Raw genomic sequence first — 14718 nt, forward strand, 5'->3', positions numbered from 1 at the left:
TATATATATATATATATATATATATATATAATATATATATTATATATATATATATATATATATATATATATATATATATATATATAATATATATATATATATATATATATAATATATATATATATATATATATATATATATTATATATATATATATATATATATATATATATATATATATATATATATATATATATATATATATATATATATATATATATATATATATATATATATATATATATATATATATATATATATATATATTATATATATATATATATATATATATATATATATATATATATATATATATATATATATATATATATATATATATATATATATATATATATATATATATATAATATATATATATATATATATATATATATATATATATATATAATATATATATATATATATATATATATATATATATATATATATATATATATATATATATATATATATATATATATATATATATATATATATATATATATATATATATATATATATATATATATATATATATATATATATATATATATATATATATATATATATATATATAATATATATATATATATATATATATATATATATATAATATATATATATATATATATATATATATATATATATATATATATATATATATATATATATATATATATATATATAATATAATATATATATATATATATATATATATATATATATATATATAATATATATATATATATATATATATAATATATATATATATATATAATATATATATATATATATATATATATATATATATATATATATATATATATATATATATATATATATATATATATATATATATATATATATATATAATATATATATATATATATATATAGCAATGTTAAATCTCTGAACGAGGTATTAACAGTAACTGCACAATAAAGTGAAGTATATTTGTCACTTAAATGTGGCTGACCCCGAGGGGTGGATGTTACTGTTGCTTTTAGCCCCAGGAGGACATCTCCTCCAGCTGGCTATATATATATATATATCCGAAAAAGAAACACACTCTAAAGCATAGAACAATAATGTATTTATACGCTGTTAAGTATATGTCTGGTCATAGAGTGACCAATGGTTTCACATCCTCAAAGGGCTTAGCCCCAGGGACGTCTCATCAGACTCTAAAGCCGTCCTTGAGGCTAAGCCCTTTGTGGATCCAAAACCATTGGTTTCTATGACCGGATATAGACTTAACTACATACATATATTTCGTTTTGGTATTTGGTGTGCAAGATTCTTTCTGCGAATTCGTGTATTGAAGCATATTTTGTTGTGTCTGGGGAGAGTCATTGTGTTTTGATGCCTTATGAATTAACACACTCACCAGTTCAGTTTCCACTCATTTACTTATTTATCTTTTATTATTTTTAATTTTTATTGAAAAATAAATAAGTAAATTAGTGGAAATTGAATCAGTGTGTGTTAATTAATAAGGTATTAAAACAGAATGACTCTCCCCAGACAATAATATATATATGGGAGAATATACGAAAAAACAACAACAGACGAGGACAGGTGGTGTAAATAACAAAAGGATGTATTAGTATGACGCTCGGGAATACGGAAAGTCTTTGACGTTTCGATATATATATATATCAAACTCATCTCCAGATATCTTGACCGTGTCCTTGCCCCTCCCCCCTAGTAGCTTCCCTCCCCTCTCACATCCATGACACCAACCATGCACTTCGTTTGTTCAACTCTTTCTCTTTCCTGCCTGGCCCCTCTAAACTTCTCTTAACTCTCGACATCCAGAGCCTATACACGATGATCCCTCACCACGAGGGGCTGCGTGCACTCCAATATTTCCCTGACCTTCAACCCAACCCCCAACCTAACACAGCCACACTCGTTCATCTGGCCGAACTTGTCCTCTCACTCAACTGATTTTCGTTCGCTGGTGATTTTTACCAGCAATTCTCGGGATTGGCCATGGGAATGAGAATGGGCCCCAACTATGCGAACCTGTTAGTTGGTTACGTTGAGGCCCAAATATTCTCAAGTTTCACCGGTCCCACTCCCGAAGTATACGGGTGTTATATTGACGACTGTATTGGTGCAACCTCACTCTCCCATGAACATCTAGACTCCTTCCTCTCTTTTGTCAAATCTTTCCATCCTGCCCTCCACTTCTCCTGCACTATCTCTGACACCTCTGTCTCCTTTCTTGACATATCGGTCAGCATTCATCACTCCTCTCTCACCACCTCCATCCACTACAAACACACAGACTCACTCTCATACCTCAACTTCACCTCCTCCCAACCTAAGCACGCCAAGCTTTCTATCCCCTATCCCCAATTAATCTGCCTACACAGGCTCTGTAGTGACGACCATGACTTTGAGACTCAGTCTCAACTCATGGCTCGCCACATCATCCTACGTGGATATCTCCTCACCACTACCCACACCGCCCTTGCCAGAGCACTTCCATGGATCGTGCATCTGTTCTCTCCCCTGCACCTGCCCTGCCGTCTCCTGTCTCCCCTCACCTACCACCCCACCACCCTACCTCTCCAACGCACCATTCTCTGAGCCTTTCGGCGACTCCAGTCCGGCCCCTCTACTTCGCACATCTTCCCTAACCGACTCCTCCTCTCCTTCAAATGAGCCCACAACCTATGAGACCTCTTGGTATACAGCTTCTTCCCTAACCCAACCTCCCAACCCGTATCGTTCTCCTGCTCCCACCCACGCTGCCGCACTTCCCCTTACCTCTCCAACACTACTCTCCTCACAAGCACCCATCACCGACTCCTTCACCTGCACTTCTTCCTATGTCATCTACTGTATCTCCTGCTCTCTGCCCTTCTCTATACATCGGGCAAATGGGACGCCGCTTGGCTGACTGATTCGCAGAACAACACCTAGACATCTGACTTGGCAATGACACCCTGGTCTCACACCATTTCTGCTCTACCGGTCACTCTTTGCAACACCTGTCTGTGTTTGGATTGTCCTTGCACAGGGACCGTCTGGACTTCCGTTTGCTTCGTGAACAGGGATTAATCTTCTCTCTTCACACCTTGGCTCCACATGGGCTCAACTCTCCTCCCCTCTTCATCTGACCTCTTCTCCTCTCCTCTCTCCCCCTCCCACCTACCTCTCCTCTCTTGTTCCAACCCCTGCTTCTCTTCACTACAACTCTCTTCTCTTCACTCTTACCCATCTTCTCCCTTCCCCCTTCATCGTCACCCCTCCCTCGTAACCCCACCCCACCCCTGCACAATCCAACCCCACCTTCCCAATCCATCCCACCCACCCCACCCCATCCCTTACACTCACTCCCACTTACAGAACAGACCAAGTTCCCGGTTAAATAACTCTTGAGTATATTGAAAATTCACTATTTCTGTTTCTTAATGTTCAATACCAATTTTTTGTTGAAGACAAAGGGAAAAGTTTACAAACATCTTCAACTGTCACAACATATTTGCAACATCCTTTTTCTCCTCTTGCTTTTCCAATATTCTTTTTCTCATTCTCTCCATTCACATTCTGCATACCCATCACCTTTCTTGAAGGCTAACATGGATTGGAGGAATCTGCTGTACAACTTCTCTTCATCTATTTCTGTCTTATATTATCTTTAGCATAGAATAAATTCTCTAGTGGTGGCATGGAATAAACTACTTATGTTGTTAACTACTGGGACTTGGCTTCCTTCAAAAAATTCTAAGCTTCCTGACATTTGCCATTGCTATTCCTGATGTGAATACACACCCTATTCTCTCCTTGGCTTTTTTACTCTTCACTTTTCTGTCTTGTTTTTTTTTTTTATTCTGTATACTGTGCATCTAGTTTTGGCTTTTATTGCTGTCATTTTTCACTTGACTTATTGTTGCTTTCTGTCCCCTCTTTTACCCTTTTCCTATGAATTGTAGTTCATATGAGCTCCACAATAAGATTATTATTATTATTATTATTATTATTATTATTATCATTATTATTATTATTATTACTACTACTACTACTATTATTATTATTATTATTATTATTATTATAGTGATGAGCTGGCAAAATCATTAGCATGCTGAGTAAAATGCTTAGTGGCATTTCGTTTGTCCTTATGTTCTGAGTTCAAATTCCACTGAGGTTGATTTTTGCCTTTCATCCTTTTGGTGACTCTATAAAATAAGTTCCAGTTGAACATTGATGTCAACGTAATTGACTTAACTCCTCTCCTGAACTTGCTGGCCTTGTGCCAATATTTGAAATCACTATTATTATTATTGTTAAGGTAGCAAACTGGCAGAATCATTGGCATTCCGGACAAAATGTTTAGTGGCAGTTAATCTGCCTTTACGCTCCAAGTTCACATTCTGCTGAGGTCAACTTTGCGTTTTTATCTTTCAGGGTTGATGGAAAAAGTACCAGTTGAGCACTGGAGTTAATGTAATTGACCAGCCCCACCCCCACCCCTACCCCCTCCAAAATTGCAGGCCTTGTGCCTATAGTTGAAAAGATTATTATTATTGAAGTGGTGAGCTGGCAGAGTCATTAGCATGCTTGACAAAATGTATAGTGGCATGTCATCTGGTTTTAACTTCTGAGTTAAAATTCTGCCTAGGTCAGTTTTGCTTTTCATCCTCTTCTGAGGTTGATCAATTTAATTTCCTAAACCACTTCCCCCAAGTTTTAGGCCTTGTCTTGTTCATGAGGCCCACTGTTCTAACCTAAGTGTTTTCTTCTAAATATTCCTTTGTTTTGCTTTTACTATGAATACAAAACCATTGTTGCATGACACTTGGAAACCATTGTTGCATGATGCTTTCTCAGAAAACATATGACAAATATAATGGCTTGTTGAGGGAAATCTTTAGAACTCAAATATTTAAAATAGTTGAGAAATAGAATGTGAGCCCACGAGAGTGTCTCTACATGGTCAATTGATCTCATAGAAACAGAAGTCAGGTCTTTTCAGATCATACGTTACTATCATAAGGACATTTGAAAATGTAAGTCCTGCCTTCTTTTAAAAAGATGGAATGATCATGGCTGAATGGAATATCTTTGATCATAAGTTTGTTTGCTCAATGTTGACCTGGGGTTAAATAACAAAAACTGAAGTACTGTTTTTGTTAATGAGAGACCTTGCTTGTGGTCTCACAATATCTTTGAAGTTACAGGAAAGATACATTGAGTAATGTAGTCCTAGTTAAACTATACTTGAAAAAGAGAAATACCTTGCTGGTTAGCTGGAATGATTCATGACTCTCACATGGGGCAAAATAACAGCTGAAATAGAATTGGTGTTTTTAGTTCTTATTCCCAAGTCTCAGATCTTGTACATAAGGATTAAGAAGTTACGAGTTTAACATATTGAGTTCTGCTTTGTGTTCTGTTATGTTTTTATTAATAATTCTTTAATAATTTATCCACACTTTCAGTTTTCCCTTTCCATTAATCATATTTAATTCAATTCATTTCAGTGAGTGACACCTGTTTTTCAAAGAAAGCAGATGACAAAAGTGGAGCTGGTCTCCGTGCTCTCATTCTAGAAGATCGAATGTAAGTATTGTGGTGTTTAATTTTATTTGTTTTTGTTGATGTTTTTCTTATTGTTGACTATCCTATCCCCAGTTTATAATAAATATTTAGGCTATCTGTTTATCCATCAATTGCCTCCTGTGCTGGTGGCACGTAAAAAGCACCTACTACACTCTTGGAGTGGCTGGTGTTAGGAAGGGCATCCAGCTGTAGGAACATTGCCTGATTTTAAGTGTTACAAAAAGCAGAGCTACAAACACATCCTGTGGATTCTTATGGAAAATATCAAACATATCAAAATGAAGAGTTTCATCATCATCATTGTTTTAATGTCTGTTTCTATGCTTGCATGGGTTGGATGGAATGTTTTGAGATGGGTTTTCAATGGCTGGGTGTTTTTCCTGTCACCAACCCTCATGGTGATAGTACTCCATACATGCACGAACATATAAACACACAAATATCATCTTCATCATTTGAGGACCATCTTCCATGCTGGCATGGGTTGGATGGTTTGATAGGATCTGATGTGTCCAAGGAATGCATTGTGCTCCTGTGTTTGCCTTGACATGGTTTCTATGGCTGAATGTCCTCCCTAACACCAACCACTTTATAGCATGTATTTGGTGCTTGTTTCATTTCACCAGCGTTATCAAGGTTTCTATGCAGCTTGCATGACTGTGAATCCCAGGGGAGGTGGGGCCAGCATCATGCTAGGGGACAAAGGGATAAAGTATGAAAGAAGTGTGGTAGGGAGTCAGAACTGGTTCTTGAAGAGGATCTGCATGGCTGCTCACATTTAGTAGATGAAAGGAGAGAAAGAGAAAAGAGAAATGATCAGTAGGAGCAGCAAAGAAATAATGATGATAGGGTGCCTATGTGGCCCCTCAAATCACAAGGTGATTAGAAGTGGATAAGTGGGTGGTTTGCAAGATTGTTTGGGGAGGAGAAGATGAGGGAATAGTGGGATAAACTAACTGTAAAAATTGGGTAGGGTTAAGGATGAATGGTCAATGAACCCTGAGTTGAGGAAGATAGAGGGATGTATAAGAGAGTGGAGTGGGGCAAGTGTCAGGATAACAATGATGATAGAGTTGGCAAGCAGAGTACAGGACAGAGAGATGATAGGGCTGGGTAGTCTGCAGAAGCTAGGGTGGTGTAGTGGGGTGGGGCACAATGATGGGCTTCTTTCAGTTTCCTTCCACCAAATCCATTCTCAAGGCTTTCATTGGCCTGGAGCTATAGTAGAAGACACTTGCTCTGCAGTGGGACTTAATCCAAAACCACATGGTGGTGAAGCAAACTTCTTATCATACAGCTATGCCTGTGTCTATATTCACAATATTTTCAAGGAATATCTGGATATCATTAAAAAAAGGAAAAGTGCACTCAAAAGTATATAAAACGAATGTGTGTGTGTACATTTTCTTGAGATCAATCCTACATAATTCTATTATAAAATTAGTTTTAATACCCAATCATCTTGGCACAAGCTTATAAACATTTTGTGTCTTGTGTGATATATATTTGGAAGATAATATAAACACAGAATGGGTTGAATGCTGGGTCTTCAGATTAAAAAATGTGAACATGACTCATTTCCTGTCAAGTCTTACTATTACAAGTAAGACCTGACTGATCAAAACAGTTTATTTTCTTGCTAGCATATGAAACAAGTATGAACAGGAGTTGTCCACCATCATAATCAAATAGTTAGGTCCTCTTTAGCCTGTTGAAATGTCAAACTGTTTTTGCCTCTTAGTCATAACACTGTGTTGGGCGTCTTAAGCACTTCCTCAGTGATACTATAATCTGGTTGGAATATTTCTTAGTCATAACTGTTTTGGGTGTTAACTTGTTTAGTTAAGGTTTTTTTTTATAATATTTTTTTAATCAGTAGATCTAATTTGTAAATAAAGAATAATTAATTTATTAATTAATGTAAATAAATAAGATAAAATGTGATTAAATAAATTTCTGTATGACTTTTTTTGGCATGCTGCTATTGCTGCTTGGGTTAAAAAAAAGTGAGGGAGAGAGAGAGAAAGAGAGAGAGAGAGAGGCTCTGAGTAAATTGTTCTTGAATAAGTTGGTAAGTAAACTAGTGTTTTCAAATGTGGAGTCCAAAATGTGCAACATGAGTACTCTGTCCAGTATCCTGTGAGTAGAGTGAATTGTGAAGCAGTTGAGAGTTGTTTCATGGGAGCAGTTTTGTAAGTGTATGCTAAGAGATTAAAGATAAGTCTAAAGAATAAAGTAAACACTTGTTCTTGGATTTATAAATGCAGTCTTAGTAAAACATGAAGAATTACAGATTTTACTTTTATAGAAAGTAATAGAACATAAGTTTCTGTATTTTTATTATGATAGTCCCGCCACTTCCCTAACAACTGAATCTATATTATGACATTAGCAGTTGTCGTTGGCATCGTTGAGGCAGAAGTGAGCTGGCAGAATCCTTAGCACACCGGACAAAATGCTTAGTGGTATTTTGCCTGTTACTATGTTTTGGGTTCAAATTCTGCCGAGGTCGACTTTACCTTTCATCCTTTTGGGGTTGATAAATTAAGTACCAGTTAAACACTGAGTTGATGTAACTGATTAATCCCCTCCCCCAAAATTTCAGGCCTTGTGCCTATTGTAGAAAGGATTATTATTATTATCAAGGCTGCGAGTTGGCAGAATTGTTACTGTGAAAAATTGCTTAGCAGTATTTTGTCCATCTTTACATTCTGAGTTCAAATTCCGTCAGTGTTAACCTTGCCTTTCTTCCTATCGGGGTCAATAAATTAAGTACCAGTGAAACACTGGGGTCAATGTGATCGACTGTTCTCCTCCCCACAAAATCCAGTCCTTGTGTTAATAGTAAAAAAGATTACTATTATTATTATTATGGAAGTGACCTGGCAGACCATTAGCATGCTGAACAAAATGTTTAGTGGCATTTCGTTCATTGTTACATTCTGAGTTCAAATACCACTGAGGTTGACTTTGTTTTTAATTCTTTCATGGTTGATAAAATAAGTACCAGTGAAGTACTGGGGTCAATGTAATCAATGATCCTCTTCCTTCAGATTTCAGGCTTTGTGCCTATAATAGAAAGGATTATTATTAAGGTAGCAAGCTGGCAGTATCATTAGCACAATGGACAAAATGCTTAGCTGCATTTCATCCACCTTTACATTCAAATTTCACCAAAGTCAACTTTGACTTTTATCCTTTTTGGGGGGTCAATAAAATAAGCACCATCCAAGTACTGAGGTCAATGTAATTGTCTTCTCCCACCCCCAAAATTACTGGCCTTGTGCCAACAATTGAAATGTTGGGAACTATCCTGGATAATTTCCAGATGTTCTTGACCTGGCAGTGCTACTTGGGGGCAGGGAGTGCTATTGGTTCAAGATAAACTCTACAGGCATGGATGGGCTGTCAGATGGTCTTGTCTGAGATGCGTGCAGAGTGACAAAACCATTCTGCACAGACTTGTCCAGTGTCCAGGCATTGCTGACTTGTGGGGTTATGTTGAATAGCTACTGTCATGTGTGGGATGGATCCTTCTATCAGCTGAGTCTGTAGTGATGATTGCTCCACCGCCCTCCTTCAATCAAGCAGGCAGGACAGTTTTCCTTTGCCTGGTGGCTGTAGTGAAAGAGGTTGTTTGGTGGACAAGGCCAAAAGGCATGAGATGAGGACAGTTAGATTCCTCTTTGGTAGAGCTCTCATTGACTTCAAGTTTCACTTGAAAAAGAAATTGAGAGTGGAGAGGGAAGTGCTATCTTTCAGTGAATTTACTGAAAGGTGGGTGAAAGTTGTGAGAATAGCAAGAGTGGATGGTATCTCTCTAAGTGTAGACCTGTGAGTCAGAGAGAAAGAATTGGAGTGGGCACTTACTCTTGGTGTTCAGGCAAATCTTGGATAGTGTGGTTCTTTGATTATCCATAAATGTCATCCTGTTTCAGAAGGGCTGCATCTCTATCATCCTCTCACGCCCACTTTTTTTTAACCTTTGTATACTACAAATATGTCCCTTTCATTTCATTGTATATTATGTATGCTTAATTGTTTTTTAATAATTATTTTATTTCATTGTATGTGAACCTCCACACTTTATGCCTGTCTTTGTATTGTCCTCCTCATCCTTCGCCCTAGTGGCAAATAAATGAAATCATCATCATCATCATCATCATCATCATCATCATCATCATCATCATCATCATCATTATTATTATTATTATTATTATTGTTTATTAAGGTGGCAAGTTAGCAGAATTGTTAGCATGCTGGACGAAATGCTGAGCAGTATTTTATCTGTTGCTACGTTCTGAGTTCAAATTCTGCCAAGGTTGACTTTGCCTTTCATCGTTTTGGGGTCAATAAATTAAGTACCAGTGAAACACTGGGGTCCAGTGTATTCAACCAGTCCCCTCCCTACAAGTTTCAGGCTTTGTGCCTATAGTAGAAAAAAATTATTATTATTGAGGTGGTGAGCTGGCAGAATTGTTAGCACGCTGGATGAAACGGCTTAGCAGTATTTTGCTCATTGCTACATTCTGAGTTCAAATTCTGCCAAGGTTGACTTTGCCTTTCATCCTTTTGGGGTCGATAAATTAAATACCAGTGAAACACTGGGGTTGATGAAATCAACTAGTCCCCTCCACTAAAATTTCAAGGCCTTGTGTCTTCAGTAGAAAGGGTTATTATTATTATTATCACTATTATTTAGAATCAGTGGACAAAAGTCCTTAAGATATTTGTTTCATCTCTTTATGTTAGGAGTTCAAATCTTACCAAGGTTAACTTTGCCTTTCATCCCTCTGGGGGTGGGCATCCATAAGATAAAGTACCAGTCAAAAATGAAGTCCATTTTATTGACCAACCCTTCCCCAACAAATAATTTATGATTTTGTGCCTTCATTTGAAATTGTTATTATTATTATTATTACATTATTATCAAAACAGTTCTTTGGCAGATATGCTAGTACTAAATCTAAATATCTTGCTGTGGTTTTCAAAACTGCCAGAGTTAGTTTTGGCTTTCAGTCACTCCAAGGTTGTTAAAGTAAAAGTGAAAAAATACGCTTGAGGATTAAATCAACTCCACCGTTTCCTTATTCATTTTTGGCTTTGTGTCACTGTTAGAAATTCTTTTTATATTTGAACTAAACAGCTGTTTATAATGTTCTTTGTTATTGTTTCATAGTATTCCAGGTGTAGTTGAAGTACAACAAGTGGTTGCAGATGAACTACTTGAAATTAAGGTTTGTTTTAATTTTTTTGTGTGTGTCTGTATATAGCGTGTAATATATATATATGTTTATTTATATGTTTGTGTGTGTGTGTGTGTGTGTGTGTGTGTGTGTGTGTGTTGATTCGATCAACTGGAACCCTCGATGTCGTAACAACAACTGTTATATTATAATATATATATATATATATGTCTGTGTGTGTGTATGTGTGTGTGTATATATATATATATACATATATATATATATATATATACAAAAATAAGAGGAATGACCAGCAAATGTGGACTCCTATATGCTAGAAATAGATGCCGAATCATCTAACCATGAAAAAAATATGTTCTCAGTAAAAAATTAGCGACACAACAGACTGTAAAAGGGCAAGACAAATGAAAAAATACAAAATTAAAAAACGATTAACCTACGTACCATGGTTTCACCTGTTAAAATTTACATAAGTAAATATCTGCAGGCTCGTCAGCGTAGTCTGTCGATATGAAATATTATTCCCAGAACTAGACACAAGACGTCTATCTGTAAGGGAGCACGTGTAGAGTTCTACAAATTACATTCAGTGTATCCTTTCAAATGTCTTCAATCTGGCGCGCTAAGTCCGTAATGATTCTGCAGTTAATAAATTTTTGCAGCTAATTTACCGGTTTGAGAACATCATTATCTAAAATTTATTAATGAGGATAGAAATTGATATTAATCAATTAAAACCAGTGGTCTAGCATATTAAAAAATCCGAAGATTAAAATTATATTACATACAAAAATAAGAGGAATGACCAGCAAATGTGGACTCCTATATGCTAGAAATAGATGCCGAATCATCTAACCACGAAAAAAATATGTTCTCAGTAAAAAATTAGCGACACAACAGACTGTAAAAGGGCAAGACAAATGAAAAGATACAAAATTAAAAAACGATTAACCTACGTACCATGGTTTCACCTGTTAAAATTTACATAAGTAAATTTACATAAGTAAATATATATAATCTATTATTACTGTTATTATACAATTTTCTGTTTAAGATTACTTTAGCAAGCTTCCGACTAATCTATTTTAAATCTCTTGACAATTATGGGAGACAACTCTGTACTTCGGTCCGTAACTGTCCTCATTGTTCTTGCCAAAGTGGTGATGATGGAATAAAGTAAATGTCTAAGAATACACATTGTAAGTGTAGAAAACTTGAAATGTTTAAAGAATGTACAACACAGAGACTCTCCATCTGAAAAGAAATTCAGCCATTGTTACCATATTTAATACAACATTTAGTTTATTGGTGATTTCGTACAGATAGTGTGTGGATAAGTTATTTAAATGATTTGATGATATCAGTATGCAAGTGTCATTGTGACGGTGTCCTATTAAAGATAGTTATTATTGATACCTAACATAAAAAATATTGATGTCTAAATAAGTCTAACTTTGTGCCAGTCCTAAGAAAGTGATGTGGCTTGTCTGACATTAAAACAGTTACTCTAATGAATGAATGTTTACTAGCTTTATCAGTAGATAATGTTAAATTTGAATGGCATTGAATTATAATGGATTCATGCCTAACTGTTCAGGGTTAAATTTGCTTCACAACTTCATGGTTTGAGGTATAATTTGATGGTGCAGAAATCAGATTGGGCCAAGTGTTTGCTGTCATAGTCTCTGGTCTTCCCCAAAAATTATGAGTGAAATTTGATAGGTAGAAATTGAAGGAGTTCCGTAAAATTTAGCTGATAGACTTCATCTGTTATCTAGTTTAATACAACAGCTTGACCCTTGAATGTTATTAGCAGAGTCCACTTGATTGGAAACATTTGAGCCAGGTAACATCTTTTTCTCTGCACTTAAGGAGACTTTGAAAAAAGAGTCATGGACTTCCTTTTCTGACCACTCCATTAAACAAAAAGAATTGTAATGAATGCTTTACAGTTGTTACCAACCTCCTCTCTTCTCTCCCATTCCCCTGTCTTTTGCTCTCCTATATATTCTTGCAAATCAACACTCCTAGTTCTTCTCTCTCCATTCATTTCTACTCACCTTATACCTTGAGGTGGGAAGGGCACTTGGACACGTCATCACCATTGTTTACCTGATTATTCTCCTGATTATTCTTACTTTCTCTTTTCTCTTTTAAATGAGTAACCAAACCATGTACCTCCCCTATGACGAGAAACTGCTCTACCCCCATATTTCATGCTGTAACTCCTCATCTCCAAGCATAAAGCTGACTCCATCTTAAAGTTTATAGTCTTGTAAGCTGCATGATGATTTGACTAGTGCTAGTGACATGAAAAAAGCACACTGTAAAGTAGTTGGTGCTAGGAAAAGCATCCAGCCAAAGAATCTTGTCTTTGGACCCATTGATTCTGGTACCCAACCCATGCTAATTGTAACAGTGATGTTACATGATGATGATGAATAAGAATTAATTAAGGTGCATAAATGATTGATTGAGAATATAAAATGTAAATTAAAATGGGCATATGCTCGATAATTTCAATATTAAAATTTAAAAAAAGAATACAACTAATGAAAAAAATACTTTGAGAAATTGGAACACATGAATATGACAATGGATTCAAATCTATATTTAATTGTAAAGTGTATCTTGGGAAAATCACTCATGAAATCCATACCTCTAAAATCTACATCCTTGTGAAGAGTTGAATATAATACAGTAATTTAACAAAAGGCTTGTAATTATACAGATCTCTGTTGTGTATAATGATGTGTTGTACCATCCATGATGTCTATTTACAGTTAGGTGGACTTTTTGCTATGGTGACAACATATTGCCAGATACATGATGTAAACCAAGGGTACTTCATTAAAAATCTTTTATCATGTCATAAGCTACAACTTTCAGTGAATCTATAAGCTTTACTAAGAGAGAATAATATAACAAGTGGAGTATGGACCATAAGATAATTTCTGTTATAGGAAAATATAGTCTTTTCCTTAAAACCCTTTCAAAAATGTATTCAAATCTCTTAATGAAAAGATTCTTACTTAACAATCATAAATATTTTCTTTCACAGGATATTTTGAAAGATTGGTGTGATAACCTGAAATTAGACCTAATTCTAACCACAGGAGGCACTGGTTTTTCCCCTCGTGATGTCACCCCAGAGGTAAGTAAAGACTGCATTTACTCTTATTTAGTAGAAAATAAACCATTTCTAATTCAGAAATTACTATATTTGCAGAAATTCATCTCTATTATAGTGTATGTATTCTGGTTGCTTTCCTCATTTATCCTTACAGATGGTCTAAGTTGTAATTCATAGCAAATATTTATTCGTATTTGACTAGAAATGATATAACCAAGTGGATAAAGATAAGTGAGCCATGGTTAATCGATCATCTGTTCAAATCCACTCTAGAGTTTTCATTGTATTTCAGGCTTAGATGAGCGATAAACACTGAAAATGTGCAGAGAACAACTTCTGCCACATTCCAGGTAGAAAAACTAGAAGTAGTTGATAGCTTCTGTTACCTAGGTGACCAAGTCAGTAGTGGGGGAGGGTGCGCTGAAAGTGTAGCTGCTAGAATAAGAATAGCCTGGGCAAAGTTCAGAGAGCTCTCATCTCTGCTAGTGACAAAGGGCCTCTCGCTCAGAGTGAAAGGTAGACTGTATGACGCATGTGTACGAACAACCATGCTACATGGCAGTGAAACATGGGCCGTGACTGCTGAGGACATGCGCAAGCTTGCAAGAAATGAAGCCAGTATGCTCCGATGGATGTGTAATGTCAGTGTGCATACTCGACAGAATGTAAGTACCTTGAGAGAAAAGTTGGACCTAAGAAGCATCAGTTGTGGTGTGCAAGAGAGACGATTGCACTGGTATGGTCATGTGGCGAGAACGGATGAGGATAGCTGTGTGACAAAGTGCCACAACCTAGCGGTTGAGGG

The 14718-nt window shown here is 35.7% G+C and overlaps 1 protein-coding gene across 1 annotated transcript in view; it reads left to right on the forward strand.

Annotated features, from left to right (window-relative positions):
- Positions 1 to 14718, forward strand: part of LOC106878507 (gephyrin-like) — a 120298-nt gene that overhangs the window by 2977 nt on the left and 102603 nt on the right. Inside the window, exons 2-4 of the mRNA XM_089350663.1 lie at positions 5495 to 5573; positions 10753 to 10810; positions 13842 to 13934. Coding sequence (XP_089206789.1) covers positions 5495 to 5573; positions 10753 to 10810; positions 13842 to 13934 — 230 coding nt within the window. The remainder of the gene's footprint in view (positions 1 to 5494; positions 5574 to 10752; positions 10811 to 13841; positions 13935 to 14718) is intronic.

This window comes from Octopus bimaculoides, chromosome 4 (assembly GCF_046866305.1).
Source record: "Octopus bimaculoides isolate indiv1 chromosome 4, ASM4686630v1, whole genome shotgun sequence".
In the NCBI taxonomy this organism is placed as follows: Eukaryota; Metazoa; Mollusca; class Cephalopoda; order Octopoda; family Octopodidae; genus Octopus; species Octopus bimaculoides.